Here is a 14,941-nt window from a genome sequence, read left to right as displayed (position 1 = left end):
CAGTCTACCCGGTGGGAGGGGCTGCCAGGCCGGCCAGTAGGCATGCATTGTTGGGGAGGGGGTCCGTTCACTGCGTGCACCGCCTGCCTCCCAACGCCCTCCTCCAGGGGAGGTTGAGGATGGCGCCAGGCCGAGCTGAGTGAGTGATATCCCTGGATTTCCGGGGCTGAGGGGGGGCTCTTGCAGCTGGAGGTGGAGAGGGGTGAGGCCTGGGGGATCCTGGGAGGAGGGGACAGGTGAGCTCAGTGCAGAAGTGAGGTCCAGGGGCTGAGGGAGTGGAAAGGAAACTAGGCATCCCATCCTGGGTCTGCAGTGCCAGGGCCGGGACCTTGGGTTCTGGTCCTGGTGCCAAGTGGGCACGCTCAGACAAATGCTGGGAGCTCATGGCTATTCCCTGGCCAGGGGAAGCCGATGTGTCCGAGGAAGGGTGTGGGGGGATCTGGCTGTGAATTTGGAGGAGCCCACCCCTGATTGCTGTGGGGGGACAGCCCTGTCCCGGCCCTGCCCTTGCGTGAGCTTCGTTCCCTGCCCTGCAGGTGCATTTCAGGGGAGCCCTTTAGCGAGGACGCTGGCATGTCAGGATTTGCTAGTGGTCAGTAGGGGCTTTTTCTCAAAACTTGCATCTGTGTTCAGGCAGGTGCTGTCGGCAAGGGGTGCCCAGGTGGGGCTGGCTCCTTCCAGCTCTGAGCAGGGCTTGCTGGCACCCACGTCCACTTCTGGACCCCAGGCCCGTGTCTCAGGGCTCACGCTGGCCAGGGGCTGCTCTGAGGACCCTTCCCAAGGAGAGGCGCCCTCCAGGGGCTGGGCGTCCAGTGTGTCTGGAGGGTCTCTGCTGACGTGTGCAGAGACCGCCAAAGACACCCGCACAACTTCTCAGTGGCAAATGCTTCAGCCCTAATTTGCGCTAATTAGATTAGAAAGGCGAGAGCTGGGTCTGGTGACAAGTAACGCCCAGTGAGAGTCTGGTTGCTATGGCTCAGGCCTGGTTCTGATGAAATGGTTTCTTTTTCTGCTGTTTGGGAACCGCAGCTAAAGGTCGATTTGTTCCAGCAGCTGGAGAAGGCGGTGTTACGGAGGGGCTCTCCGCGGAGTGGGGCGGGCCTGGCTACCGGGGGGCCTGGGTGGCCAGAGACCCCGGATGCATTGTACCACCTGAGTTCGGGGGGGGGGGGGGTTGGGTGGGTGAGTGAGGAGGCGCTGCGACCCCGTGGGCCCCACCTTGCTCTGGGGCAGGTGGAGGGTGGGTCTGGCTGGCCTCCTGACCCTGCCTCTGCCCTCGCTCTGTGTAGTTCGGCCTCTGGGCCTCGTGGCTGGCCTGGCTGGCCATCGCCACCCTGGCGTTCCTGAAAGTCTACCACAACTACCGCCAGGAGGACCTGCTGGACAGCCTGGTGCACGAGAAGGAGCTGCTCCTGGCCAGGCCGACACCCCGCGCCTCCTTTCAGGAGGAGAAGAGCGCCGTCATCTAGGGGTGGGCAGGGGAGCCGGCCCCCGACGCCCCCCACCCCTGCCCGGGGCTCATGGCCCGACCCAGGGGATCGGCTGGGGACCCTGCCCAGCCCCACCTACCCCTCGCCTTGCATGTCTCCCCTCGGCACTGCGTGACGGGAGTGGCCGCGCTCACCCAGCCCCCCATCCCACCGCGAGGGTGGTTGTGGATGGGGGGGCGGGCGCCAGCCCTCAGACAGGGACACACAGGCCCCAGGGTGTCGTCCGGGCCCCACGCGCGTGCAGCACACCTGTCTCGGGGCACTGGCCTGGCGAGCCTGGGCGGGGCGTGTCCACCCTCTCGGGCGCCTCTGGCCCTCCTGCAGGTCGCGCCTCAGCGGCACGGCGTCTCCACCTGCTTGCCCGGGTGTCATTCCGTGCCAGCCCTGTGGCAGCGGCCGGTGTCCCCAGAGTGACCCCAACCCATGCTGACCACCCATCCGCCTTCTTGCTCCTGAGCCGTGTGTGGGACCTGGGAGCGGGGGGCCAACGGCAGGAAGGAGCTCCCCGGCCGTGTGTTCCCGCCTCCGGCCCTGCGCTTGGCCTACCCCGCTGCAGGGCTGAGTTCCCTGTGCTCCTGCTCCGCGGCCCCCGGCGGCCAGGCCGGTCTCAGGAGCGAAAGCACAGGGTCAGCGGTGTTGCCCGCCGTCCGGTGGTGGCTCTGTGCACGTCCTGGCAAACAGCCGTGGTGTCAGAGCGGGAAGCCTGCGCCTGGTGCCCCAGGACTGGCTGGGGGAGCCCCGTGGCCTTGCCAGGGGAGGCCCTGGACCCCATGTTCGTCTCACAGTGTGGGGATGTGGGGACATGGGCTGGGGGGCGCCCCACCTCCTGGGGACGGGGGGATGGGGCAGCAGCCACTGTGGGCGTCTGCAGGTGCCTGTGAGTGCCAGTATGTTCACGTGCGTGTAAGTCTGCGTGGGGCGGGGTGTGAGCTGGGGCGTGTGTTGGCCGCACATGTGCGTGTGTTGTGTGTGAGCGCATGCACTAGCCTGGGGGTGCGAGTGTGCGTATGTGTGAATGTGTGAGCGCGAGTGGGATGTGTGCCTGCACAAGTGTGATTGTGAGAGTGTGTGTGTGTGTGTGTGCACCAGAAGGCGTGTGCAGAGATTGGGGTGGGTGAGGACCCAGCAGCTCCTCTGTACCTTCTCCCACTGGGACCCCCCGCCCCGTGCCCTGGGCGCCCAGTGGACGGTCTGCCTTCCCATCCGATGGCGTCCAAAGCACCGAGGCCCCTAGAGGACACGGCTCTGTCCACACAGAGGCAGGAAGAGGAGTTGGGGGCCCTGGGACCCCAGAGCTCAGTGACCTCATTAATTGGGGGGCTGCTTGGCTATGGATCTCCTCCTCCCAGGGCTCCCCGGCTTCTGCACCTGCATGCAGCCCTCTGAGTCCTGTCCAGGACTGGGGCAACCCTTTCCCAGGGCTGACCCTCCTGCTGCTCACCACACTCCCCGTGTCTGTGCCTTGTGCTGCCGGAGGCTGGTTTGGTCTCCCAAATGGGGGGTTCAGGGCCTCCAGAGGCCGTGGGTCTGGGTCTGTGTGGAGGTGTCTAGTGGGGCGGGCAGCCAGGCTCTGGGAAGGAGGAGCAGCGCCGGGCCATGGGCTCCTGCAACCTGAGGGCCCACTGCAGGTTCGGGTCTCAGGCCGGCAGGGACGTGCGCCCGCACTCACCTGTGTCACCCACACAGCTGGACGGTCGTCACGGACCTGCTCGGGCCGGTGGAACCCGGCACCTCCCGATGTCCGTGTCTGGGGTCTTAGGGACAGCTGGGCCCTGGGAGCGGGTGGTGGGACCACGCTGTGTGCCCTGCAGGGGACAGGGGTTGGGGGGCCCTGGGGCAGGCAGGACGGGCAGGGCCCAGGCTTCCTGAGACGGGACCCCAGGATCGCGTCTGCGGCGGTGCCTTGCTTCTCCCAGCTGCTGTCGGACGACTCGTCTTTGTTTTAATTCTGCTTCTGACGAAATTGAAAGTCATGGTTCTTCCAGTTCAGTGTATGTATTTCTCAAAGTCAGAATAAACACCAGAGTTCCTGAGCCTCGCCGGTCCCCGCCCTGCCCCCTCCGCGCTTCCTGGCTTCGGGACTCGCCTGCCGCTAACACTTAGAAACCTGCGGGCGCGTCCCTGTAGCTTCAGGAACTGACGGGGTCAGGGCCGTCCCTCCTGCGGCCGGACCCTCACGCGTGCGCACATCCCGGGGGCTCTCCTCGCCGCGACGCCCCGGGGGCAAGGGCGGCTGTCTCAGGGTCGTCTTCCCGGAGCCCCAGCTCATGCTGTGCGGACCCTCCGGAGACCGGCCCTTGGCTGAGAGCCCCGGCGGCAGGGTTTCCCCAAGATGCGACCTGGACTAGACCGGGCTGAGCCCGAGGCCTGTGCCTGCCCCATGGGTTCAGGCACGTGACCCAACCTCTCCGAGCCTCGGTTTCCCTGCCTGGAATATGGGGCAGTAACCTGCCTGTCTCTTCAGGGGGTGGGGGTGAGAGAGGGTGGGGGCTGGGGGGGGCTGGGCAGTGCCGGCGTTGGCGGCAATCACCCTGGTTCCCCTAGAACCAGCTGGAGGGTCTGTGAGGGCTGGGGTTTGGGCCCCCCCACTGCGGCCCTCTGGAGGCTACGGCTCCTGGAGACAGGCCCACTGGGCTCCCTGCTCTGGGCTCCCCAAACCCCGACCCTGGAAAACACCACCCCTGCCCTTGAGGCCTGGAAGGGAAGGCTCCCTGGTGCCCCCACCTCTGCTTTAGCCAAGGAAATCGTCCCCATGCCCCTCCTTTGGGTAAAAACCCCCAGACTGATAAAAGGGGTGACAGTGTGTTTTAATAGAAAATCCGTGTGTCCCCGCTTAGCCGGTGGGGCTGGACACTGAGGTCCTAACTCCGGGAAGGGGCAGCACCGCACTGGCTGTCCGGCGGACCCCTGTCTGAAGGTGGCTGGGGGAGACGGCGCCTTCCTAGCGGTCCCTCTGGGTGTCTGGCCACAGGCCTCCCTGCTCTGTTCAGGCACCCCCCCCCCCCGCCGAGTCTGGAGAGACCCCTGGAGTCTGTCGCGCTGTCTCCCCACGGCCTCACAACGCCCGCAGTGGCGTGCTGTGTGCACAGTCCCGGGACGCCGAGCTTCAGTGGCGGCACAGCCTGGGGGCCCCGCACGGGGGGCCGTGCTCTGACGGCGGCGGGTGCGGGCGGAGCTCGCTCGCTCTCAGCCACCACCAGGCAGACCGCTGAGGAGGGGGAGAGCCCGTATGTCTCCCTGGAACACGAGGGGTTCCTGAGGTCTTGGGGCCCCCGAGGAGCGGTCAGGCCGGCTCAGAGGTTGGTGCCCCAATGGCACCAACAAGCGGAGACCCCAGGCCCCCGCCCCGTGTGTAGCGTCGAGAGGGAAGACACATCCAGCAGCCGCACCCACCTGTCTCCACGGGGCCTTGAGGTCCAGGCCCCGCAAGCCCCAAGCAGCAAAGGCCAGTGTCCTCTCTGAGGGACCCCACGGATACAGGGCCGGTGTCCCTATCGAGGGGTTCTGCGTGGCCACATCCGGGCCTGGCCCAAGGGTGCGGAGAGCTCCCACCGGGGGGAGGGAGGGCCTGGGGCGCTCTCGGAGGCCAAAGCATGTGTGGATTCTCTTTATAATAAAACTGCGCAGCGGAGCCCAACGTGGAGCCCAACATGGGCATCAAGAGGGACTGCCTGTCGGGGCTCCTGCCCCCCCCACTCGGCCAGTTGCAGGCCTGGAGGGGAGCCCGCCCCTGTCAGAGCTGCAGCAGGCCGCGCCAGCAGGAGAGGGCTGTGTGCCTCAGGTACAGGAGCCGGGCCCGCAGGTCGTCAAGGGCCAGCGCCACGGGCTTGGCTCGGCCACAGCACAGACCCAGCACCAGCATCAGCAGGATGCACACGGACAGCCGAAGGAGCAGGGAGCCGCCTCGGGGCTGCAGCCGGCTGGGCGCTGGGGTGGGGGTGGAGGGGGACCCGATGAGCCCCTGCCCGCAGGCCTGGCCCCACAGTGAGGACCCTGCGGGGCTCCCTGCTCCCTGCAGGACTGGTGGGGAGGCTGCAGACAGAGCACGCTTCACCCCAAGTGGGCTCCCTTGGCGCGGGGATCCCTGGGGTGTCTCGCATGGATCCCACGGGAAGTGGACACCCCCATCCTTGCCTGGGGCCTCTGCCAGTGTTGGGCGGGTTCCGAAGAGCCTCCTGTCGGCTCTGCCCCGGCACCCTCTCTGGGGGAAAAGGGTACGGGGGAGTGACCACAGAGGGGCACAGTGTGTCAGGGTCCTGGCTAAGAGAGTGACCTTGCCAGGGTGGGGCGGGGGGCCCTGCTGGAGGCCCTGGGGGTGTGCGAGGGTTCAGACTCACCCCTGGCAGTGGTGGTGGCCGTGGTGGTCTCCCTGCCGGCGATGTCTGGGAAGGAGAACCGGGGGTAGGCTCGGGCAGGGAGAGCCCCCCGGGGGTGCCTGCTGCCTCCGCCTGCCCAGTGTCCTCAGGACCCCGCATCTCACGGCCACCCCGCAAAGCTCCCGGAGATGGGCCGAATCAGGTACAGCCACCCCGTTTCACAGGTGGAAGGTCCGTGCACCCCCGTCCAGCTCCCCCCCACGTCACCCAGGGGTCCCCCCGGCCTCCCGGCTTCAGGCTCAGGCTGCCAGAACTCGGGGAGCCCGAGAGGCTAGATGCTGCTCTCAGAGCCTGTGGGAGTGTGGAGTGCGGTGACCCCGTGGTGGCTCAGGGGGGCCTGCAGGCGTCCTGGGGCGGGACCGGAGGGGCTGGCACTGGGAGAGGGCCGGGCAGGACTCTCCCTCCTGTCCATCCCCCACAGTGCACTGGGGAGGCCCAGGCCAACCCCTGGACCACCTGGGCCCCGATTCCCCGCCCGCTGAATCTCCGTCTGCAGGGTTGCTGGGAAGCTCCCGGGGGAGTGCGGAGCTGAGCTTGTGGGGGCGAGTGCTGGACCCAGGAGGGACGGGTGCAGAGAGCAGGTGTGAGGAGTCCCATGAGTGACGCAGGGCCCTTGGGAGGCAAGCTGAGACCTGAATGGGATGTTTAGGGTGGGCATCCGGGGAGACATCAGCATGTGCCGCCTGTGAGTTTTACCCACCACTCGGCAGGTCTCAAGAAGCACTTGCTTGGGGGCAGTGTCAGGCCGGATCTAGGCTGCCCCCGCGATTCTGGGCCCTCTAGTGTGTCCTCCCCTGGCTCCTGCTCAGCAGAATAAGGCAAAGTGGAAGGGATTCTGCAGCCGAGGGGCAAACCCCAATCAGCTGACTTTGAGTCCATCTAAAGGGAGAGCATCTTGGGTGGGCCTGGCCTCATCAGGGAAACGTGTAAACAAGAGGGAGTGTCCGTCCGCTCCTGGTCTCGGAGGCGCAGCGCTGCGGGTTCTGTAGCTGCAAGGAAGCGAAATCCGCAAACAGCTCTGTGAGCTTGGACCAGGGCCCCGGGCCTCCGCTGGGAGGTGGTCCCGGCCCACACCTGGATGGCCACCTTGGGAGACCTGAGCAGAGGACCAGCTACACCAAGCCTAGACCCCTGACCCATGGGGTCGCTGTGATAATAAACGTGGGCCGCTCGAAGCTTCTGAGTCTGCGGTGACTTGTTCTGCGGTGGAGCCAGCTGATACAGGGGCCGGTCCCACGGGCAGGCCTGCGGCAGGGCCCAGGGGAGGAGAGGGCGGGTGGCGGGGCGGGGCTCCGGGGCTGGGGGATCCGGGAGGCGGGCAGTGAAGGACGCCCGCATGGGGGCTGCTGCGGGGCAGCGGGAGGCGCCCAGCGCTGGCGGGGGGAGCAGGCGGGGCACTGTCCACTGCCCTCGCTGTACGGGCCCTCCACAGGCGGCTCAGATTTGTTTTTTCCTGCCGGTTCCTGTTTTCGCAACGGTTAGTCTGTGTCTAACCTGAGCCGTGGGCCTGGGTTTTACTGGGGTTCTGTCTGTGGAGACAGGACAGGGGGCAGTGGTCCCTCCCGATGGCCCCCCGTGAGGTCCTGGGCCGTGTGGCTCCCCGCCCCCCGCGCCATGCCTGCTCGCCGCGCTCTGTCCTTACAGTGGACGGCCGCCTCCGGGGGCTCCCGGAACCGCACCCGCCTCGAGGTCCTCTGTGGCTCGGCCCCGTGGCCGCGGCGCTGTGGCCGGCTCCGCCTCAGGATGGAGGGGGGGCACTGCCTGTCGCCCTCCTGGGGACAGGGGTGGGAGGCAGAGGGAAGCAGGCAGAAGTGAGCCCCTGGGGGCTGAAGACAGGGTGCCCTGGCCAGGATCCCTGCTGTCACTGCCAGGTTTGTACAGACGCCCCGGGGGGTGGGGGGGCCCGCTGGGGGGTGCGTGCAGACCCCGTGGACGGGTCCCACCTGCTGCCCCTGCCTGGTGGCTGGTACCAACCCCGACAGGGCACTTCGTGATGCTGGGGACCATGACTGTAACTGTGATTGTCCACCAAGGGCCGTCTTCCTGCCCGAGCCGCTACACGAAACCTCGCTGAGTCCTGAAACGCTGGGCCCCAGGTCTCCTCTGTGCCCGGGCACCACAGGGGAAGCCGGGCCCTGAGCCGGGTCTGTCTGAGCTCTGTGCCTGGCTTGTGTCACACTGCGGGCCTCTCACTCACCCGTGGCCACCGGGAGGGGTCTGGGCGTGAGACCCGGGCTGGAGAGGGATAGAGCCTGGACCCAGGTGCCCCCAGGTGCCTGCGCGGGGCTGCCCTCCCACCCACGCTGAGTTTGGAATGTAGAGTTGCTAGACTGCTCTGAGCCTCAGTGTTCCCACCTATAAAATGGGGACAACAGACTGTTCTGAGCTGAGTACACCCGTTTTGAATGGCTCCTGGCTGGGAGGTCCCAGCCACACAGAGCTTGCTGCTGGCCTTCTGGGGGACATGGGACCTTCCTAGTCCTGGGGTTGGGCCCAGCTCATGGCTGTCCCCTCCCCTCGGCTGGAGCTCCTGTGCCCGTGGCCTGCCGCCAGCCTGGCCATGAGCACAGAGGCTAGGTGGGGACTCAGGTCTGAAGTTGGTCCCATTTTGCCCTGGCCTGGGCCTGTCGCAGCGGCACCCTCACAGACCGTCCTGGTCCTCCTCTGTCCCCTCTCCCCCACTCGCAGGCCCTCCTCCCCGAGCTGCAAGGTGACTTCACTGGGGAAGCCTCTGGACTTGTTGCTGCCTTTCTCCAGAGCCTGCCATGGCTCCCGCTTCCTCTGCCTCGCCGGCACTCTCTCCCGGCCCATCCTGCCTGCCTGGGCCGTGGCCTTGCTCCTCTGGGTATGACAAGTGTCCCCCACTAGGGGCCTCTAACCTCCTCTGCCAAACGGAATCTTTAAAGAGCCGCCAGCCCCCCCCCCCCCAAGTGATTTCCTCTCCTGGGAGTCCTGGGGCCAGGACAGCTCAGGCAAGGACAGGGACTGTGCCTCCTGCCTCTGCTCCCCCTTCCTCAGCCCCAGCGGGAGCCCTGAGGGCTGACCCTGGTGCACTTGGCCTTGGGGTCCCGGCATCAGGGCTTGTCCAGGACCCAGCCTTACCCTCGCTGCCCTGGGCATTGGCCAGCCTGGAGCAGCCTCTTCATTCTTCCTGGTGTGATGTCGCGTCTCTGGCCGGGAGCTGGGGCTCAAGGCTTGCCCTGCAGGCTTCATTTACTGGAACATGGCCCTGAGAGAAGCAGAGACACTATCACTGTCTGAGCGGCACTGGTAGGAGTAGACGGAGGGCCCAGCAGCAGGTGCGGCTCTCCTGCCAGTGCTCCCAGCACCCTCGCCCCCATCCGCTCTGGGGGCCGCGCTGGGGGCCGCGCTGGGCTCCACGCGGCTGCCGGCCGTGACTTAGAGCCAGCCGCCGGCACGGGGCGCTCCAAACGTGTGCACTGACCACGGCATGTGCAGCGTGTGGAGGCGTGTCGGGGAGACCCTGGGGTGGAGGGAAGGGGTCCAGGGCCAGGCGTTGTTGGCTGCGAGGGGCTGGGAAGGCTGCCCCAGAGGGTCTCCTGCTCCGGGAGGGGCTGGAGCTGGTGGGGCCCCCGCAGAGTCTGGTCTCTCTCCGTCCGTCCGTCCCTCCCCAGCCCAGGTCGAACTTCCTTACTAGCTGTAAGGAGGTGCCTCCCCAAGTCCACCGTGAGCATCGTCCTTCCCAGCTGTGGCCCCTCTCGGGGGGATTCTCTTTCCCCTGACGGTTCCTGACTACTGAGACCTGCCCTGCCCCTGCTGTGGGCACAGACCGCGCCCGGGGCCCGTGCAGGTGAGGCCGGGCCCTGAGCCCGAGTCCTTCGAGGGCCCCGAGGTTCGGCCCCCCCCTTCGGCGTACATGTGGGGAAATTGAGGCCACGTGGACACGAGGGGAGTCTCTGTCCCCCCGGAGAAGGAGAGGAGTTGGGGCTGGCACAGGGCCCCTGCTCCCCTTTATTCCCGGCCCAGGCTTCTCTCTGGCTCCCTGGTCTGGGTCCCTGGAGGACAGCCCTGCCCCCTCTGCACACGGCGAACGGCGGGTTTTGTGAGGCGTGTCCCTGTCTTCTGCCGTCCAAGGACCCCACCCCGTGTCCAGGGCTGAGAGCGGGGCTGAAGCAGAGGGTCCCACACAGTCCCCACACAGGCCGTCAGGGTCCCCCAAAGGGCGGGCAGCCTCAAGGGGGGAGCGGGCCGCGTGCGGCCTTCCCCGGGGAGACGGCGGGGCATTGCGTGCCTCCCCCGGCAGCGTTGGTGCCGCAGCTGTGCAGAGCCCGGTGACGGCGGCGGTGGCCCGTACTGGGCAGCTTCGGTTACTCTAAAGCGAGCTGTTTTCTCCTCCTCAGCGTCAGGTTATTATTGCAAATGGAATCCGGGAAGGAGCCTGGAGCCCAGGGAGGGGGACAGGGCCGAGAGCGCGGCCTCCCAGGAACGTGTGCGGGTCCCTCAGGTGAGGAGACAGGCCTGGAGAGGCGCGGAGGGCCCCTGCCCAGAGCCCTGCAGTGCCCGGCCCCCTCCTGGGACCGGGACGGCGTCGCGCGTGCGCGTGTGTGAGTGTGTGAGCCGTGTGCGTGCGCGGGCGTGTGGCTGTGAGCGGGGCTCCGTGGCTTGTGTGAGCATGTCTGTGTGTGCGTGAGTGCTTGTGTCTGCGTGTGTGCGCATGTGCGTGTGTGTCCGTGTGTCCGCGTGCGTACACACAGGTGCCATCTGTACATATGAGCGTGAGTGTGCACGTGCAGCACCTCCGCGTGTGTAAGGCGAGGGCTTGTGATCACACAAGCATGTGAGTGCGTGCGTGTGCATGAGTGTGTCTGAGTGTGAACAGGCCGTGCGCATGCGTGTGTGTGGCGTGTGAGTGTGTCCGTGGGTGTCTCTGAATCCGGTGCAGGCAGCCGTGTGGGTCCCACGCATTCATCACAGGCCCCGTGTGACCTGCGTGACCTCGGGAGGCCCCTAATTCTCTGCCTCAGTCTACTCAGCCGAAAATAGGGATCACAAGCGCGAGGTCGTCCGCGGGCTTGGCGGGGGCAGGCACCCTGGGTGTCGGGCTTGGGGTGGGCCTGGGACAGTCACTCGGGGACAGTGGCTTTGCTCAGGCGCAGAGCCGGGGCCCCTTGCCAGTGTGCGATGGAAGCCCCGGGCCTTCTCCAGCCCAGTGCCTTTGCCTGGGTCGTCGTCCGCCGTCGGCGGGTCTCCCCCACTCCCCGCTGCCCACCGACTGTGCCCCCCGACCCCCGCCTAGCCCTGTCTCTGCCATCAGTCTGGCTCGGGCTCCAGCTTCCCCTTGAATGTCATTTCCTCCGAGACGGGTGAAGGCCTGTGCCGACCCCCAGGACTGACTTCAGTCCTGGGCTCTGTCTTGCTGTGGCTCCGTGACCTTTCTCAACAGCGTTACTGGCTCCGAACAGGAGGCGGGGACGACTGCTCTCGGCTCCGCCTCCTGGCTCCCCCACCGCCCCCTGGCCGGGCCCCCTCCGCAGGCTGGACTGCCGAGGGCAGGGCCCTGCATGGGAGCGGGGAGGCCTCGGAGCCCGTGGCAGCGGACAGTGTGTAACCGGAGTGCCCTCCCCGCTCAGGCCGCTCGTGACTGATGGGTGATAAAGGGCGGAAAATAGCTCAGGCCTGGGGCCCGGAGTGTCACCACGGCCCTCCCACCACAGGGGACACACCCTGAGGGCGAAGCTTCTCAGTCAACAGCCTCTCCTCTGCTTGAGGGCACATTCTCGCCCCCTGGGGGGAGGGACCTCGGTCCCTGCCTGTCCCCACTTTCCCCGTTGTCTCTAGGTGGGGGGCTGCCTGGCTGGGCCTGCCGGTCAGAGCGCGGCCAAGGGTGCCTGAGGCTCAGGGCCTGCCCCAGGCCGGGGCCAGGGGAGCCGTAGGGGGAGCATAGGCTCTCCTGGAGCCTAAGGTCTGGCCAAGGCCATGCGTCCACAAGAGCCCTGACCGTCTACGGGGTTTGGCCCACCAAGGCTTATCCTCTGTAGCCTAGCTCGGCAGCTGAGGCCCACTGTACCCGGAGCCCCAGCTCTGCACACGGCTCCCACCGGCTCCCACCCGGCTCACCGTGTCCAGCTGCACCAAGCCCCAGGGCTGGGCCACCTGTCCCGCCATCGCTCTGTGCTGCTGCCTGGGAGGCTTCTCACTCGCTCCCGGGCCAGGCTGACTGCGTCTCTGCGCCCTGCTCACCCCATGCCACCGGCCACCCACTGCCTGCTGGTCCGTCTCTGTGCTCTCCAGGGGTCCCTCGGACACCCCACGTAGTGCAGGCCTGTGCGGGGAGGGGCATCCCCCGCTGTGACCACGGGGCGGGCAGCCAGTTCGGAGCCCACACCGGCTCCTGTTGCCCCTGCACGGTGCCTGTTTGCCCGCAGGAGCCTGGCTTGGGGGCTGGAAGAGCTTCCCGGAGGTTCCGGAGCCCTGGGGAGACCGAGGGTCTCCTCCTGAGCCGGCAGGTCTGGAGCTAGAACGAGGGGAGCCACAGCCTGTGCCCGCCCCGCGCACTGTCCGGAGACTCCAGGGGCCGCAGGGCGGGTGCAGGCAGGAGAACCACGCCGGGACCTCATCCCGCAGAGGCCGGAGTTGTGAGCCCCACATACATGCGCAGCCTCCCCCAAGCTCCACACGCACACACACACTCTCACATGGCTGACCCCCCATTCGCTCACACACACCCACACACGCATGGGCCCCGTCCTGGCCCACCCGGGCCCCTGCAGGGCCTACCCCCGGGGTGACCTCACCCACCTGCCCGGCCCCCAGTCCGCTGGCGATGGCATCCTTGAGCAGAGTGGGAACCGGAGCTGTTGTGGCTCCCGGGCCAGCTGAGAAGTTTCCATTACAGCCGTGGGGCAGTGGCCTCTGGACAGTCTGGCCCTGGAGGAAGCTGTCCGCACGGGGCCTGGTGGCCTTGCGTGGTGTTGCCCTGCCTCCCCCCACCTGAGCAGCTTGCCTGAACGAAAGCCGGGGGCTGCTGAGGCCCCAGGACGCACACTTCACTTTCTTCCAGCTGGGGAAGGGGACAGGAGGCCGTGGGCAGTCCCTCACTGGAGAATGGGGGCAGACTGAGGGGCCGTGGGCAGGGGTCCCCAGGAAGGGCCGGCTGCCGCCAGCCCACTCATAGCCCAGGAGGCTGGCTGCTCCCCAGATAACACACATTTCTGACCTCAGCAAGAGGAGAACCCCAGGGCGCGCGTCCGGCTGACGGCTTGCTCCCTGGGCTTGCCCTGATGCGCCTGCCCGGGCGGGGGTGTGGGACCAGGTGCTGTCCTGGCAGGCTCCACAGATGGTCCTCCACGTCTCTGGACATGGGGCAACATCGGGTCAGGAGGACACTGGGTGTCTGCTGGGTGCAGGGCATGCCCTGGAGTGGGAGATCTTGACCTCGAGAGCCCCAGGCAGAATGGGGCAGGTAGACCCCGGCCGCAGGGAGACCTGGGGTGTCACTCGCCCCGAGTTCCGAGCCCCAGTGTAAACTGGAGGTCTACGCCACCATCCAGCACACCATGAAGACGGAGGTGATGTGCTGATCTTCCCGGAGGGGACTGCACACAGTAGGCGCCCAGCAATTGGTGTGTTCTGAGTCGGAGGAGTGACCCACATGCGCGGGGGGCCAGAACGGAGATTAATGCCGATCAGGTCAGCTCACAAAAGGGCCAGTTCCCTGGGGTAACTGAGTGCTGTGGTCTGGGCTAAGTGCCCGGAGTGACTCCATTTCCTGCTCTACCAGGTTGTGGCCGCATAGATCTGCCCTCAGCAGGACCCCAGGGCCTCTGAGGAGGGCTCGCCGGTGTCCGTGCCCAGCCCTGCTGTCCCGACAAGAATCCTGGCTGCTGGCCACTTCTGAAGGGACCGCGTTTGGCTCATGGCCGGGGAGAGCCGCAGAGACGGGTGCCCCGGCTTTGTGGTGGGAACTGCCCAAGCACTTGGGAACCCCACAGCAGCCGGGCCTTGGGCAGGAGCACGGATAAGGGGCTGCAGGGCCCTCCCTTGGGTCTGGCTGGGCCACTGGGGAAGGGCTCAGAGTGCTGGGAACCACCACTCCCACTTTACAGGCAAGGCATGAGGTTCAGAGGGGCCTGGGTCTTCTGGGGTCACTGACCACCCTGGTTTGCTTGGGAATGTGCTCGTTTTAGCACTGAAAGCCCAAGTCCCGGGTGGACGGGATGGACAGCCGCCCTCAGTCTTTGTCCTAGGGCCACGCAGAGTTCTCTGCCCAGACACTGTCCACCTGTCCTCCTGTCCGTCTGTCCCCCTGTCGGCCTGTCCGTCTGTCTACCTGCCTGTCTCCCTGTCCCCCTGTCTGCCTGTCCCCGTCTCCTGTCTCCTGCTTCCTGTCTTCCTCCTGGGCCAGGTTCTCTGCCGGCGTCTCTGGCTGTGAGTCTCCACTCCGGCAGCTTCATTCCCAAATGGGAAGTGAGCTTCCGCCTACCCCCCTGAGCTGGGTCCTCACCTGGCTCCCTCCGGGGTCCGAGAAGCCAGGCTCTGCGGCGTCCTCCAGTGAGAGTGGTTCAGGGTGCTGCTGGCTCACTCTTGGGCCCCCCCGGAGAGGCAGCCCAGGGCCCGTGCAACCTCCTGTTGCCCGGGTCTGGAGCTGCCGCCGGCCGGTCCGTGGGGCGAGTCTGCGGCCGGCCGGCGTCCCCGCCCCAGGCCCCTCGGCAGGGCGGCAGAACTTGGCCAACTGGCAAACGCTGAGCTATAATTACCTCTCCCCTTTGGCAGAAATAGCAGTGACCCCGCATATCGGCTGCTGGCCCTGGTGTGGGAGAGGACCTGCCGGTTTCCCAGGCCCCGAACACAGACAAGATAAGGGGTCAGTGCCCCGTCCCTGCCCTCCCGGCTTCCGGTTCCAGAGCTTTGCCGCCCTTGGAAAGCTCATGGGTCGGAATCAGAGGCAGAGCCGGGGTGGGGAAGGCCGGAGGGGAGGGGGGCTGTCGGAGGGGAGGGGGGCACAGAGTCCGGCCCCTGCTTGACCCCGCCCCCGAGAGGAGCCCACCTGCTTCCCACCCCTGCACCCTCCCTGTCCTGCTCTGGACACGAGGTCACGAGGCGGCATGTGGGGGT

At 67.0% G+C, this 14,941-nt stretch overlaps 2 protein-coding genes across 2 annotated transcripts in view; one reads left to right on the top strand and one right to left on the bottom strand.

The window, feature by feature from the left end:
• The window catches only part of TMEM179 (transmembrane protein 179), a 10,108-nt gene extending 6,585 nt beyond the window's left edge, over positions 1–3,523 (top strand). The window contains exon 4 of the mRNA XM_059374125.1: positions 1,290–3,523. Within this exon, the coding sequence (XP_059230108.1) occupies positions 1,290–1,469 (180 nt within the window). The 3' untranslated portion in view covers positions 1,470–3,523. The remainder of the gene's footprint in view (positions 1–1,289) is intronic.
• A 1,128-nt stretch (positions 3,524–4,651) lies between these two features.
• C13H14orf180 (chromosome 13 C14orf180 homolog) lies at positions 4,652–14,589 on the bottom strand. Its single transcript, XM_059374126.1, has 5 exons — positions 14,331–14,589; positions 8,969–9,095; positions 7,509–7,638; positions 5,828–5,872; positions 4,652–5,417 (listed from the first exon to the last, which is right to left on the bottom strand). The coding sequence occupies exons 2-5, from the start codon at positions 9,077–9,079 to the stop codon at positions 5,224–5,226; spliced, it is 480 nt and encodes a 159-aa protein (XP_059230109.1). The 5' UTR covers positions 9,080–9,095; positions 14,331–14,589; the 3' UTR covers positions 4,652–5,223.
• Positions 14,590–14,941: the final 352 nt, after the last annotated feature.

This window comes from Mustela nigripes, chromosome 13 (assembly GCF_022355385.1).
Source record: "Mustela nigripes isolate SB6536 chromosome 13, MUSNIG.SB6536, whole genome shotgun sequence".
Taxonomy (NCBI): Eukaryota; Metazoa; Chordata; class Mammalia; order Carnivora; family Mustelidae; genus Mustela; species Mustela nigripes.
Note: the sequence above shows the minus strand (reverse complement) of the source record. Positions and strands in the feature narration are given on the sequence as shown.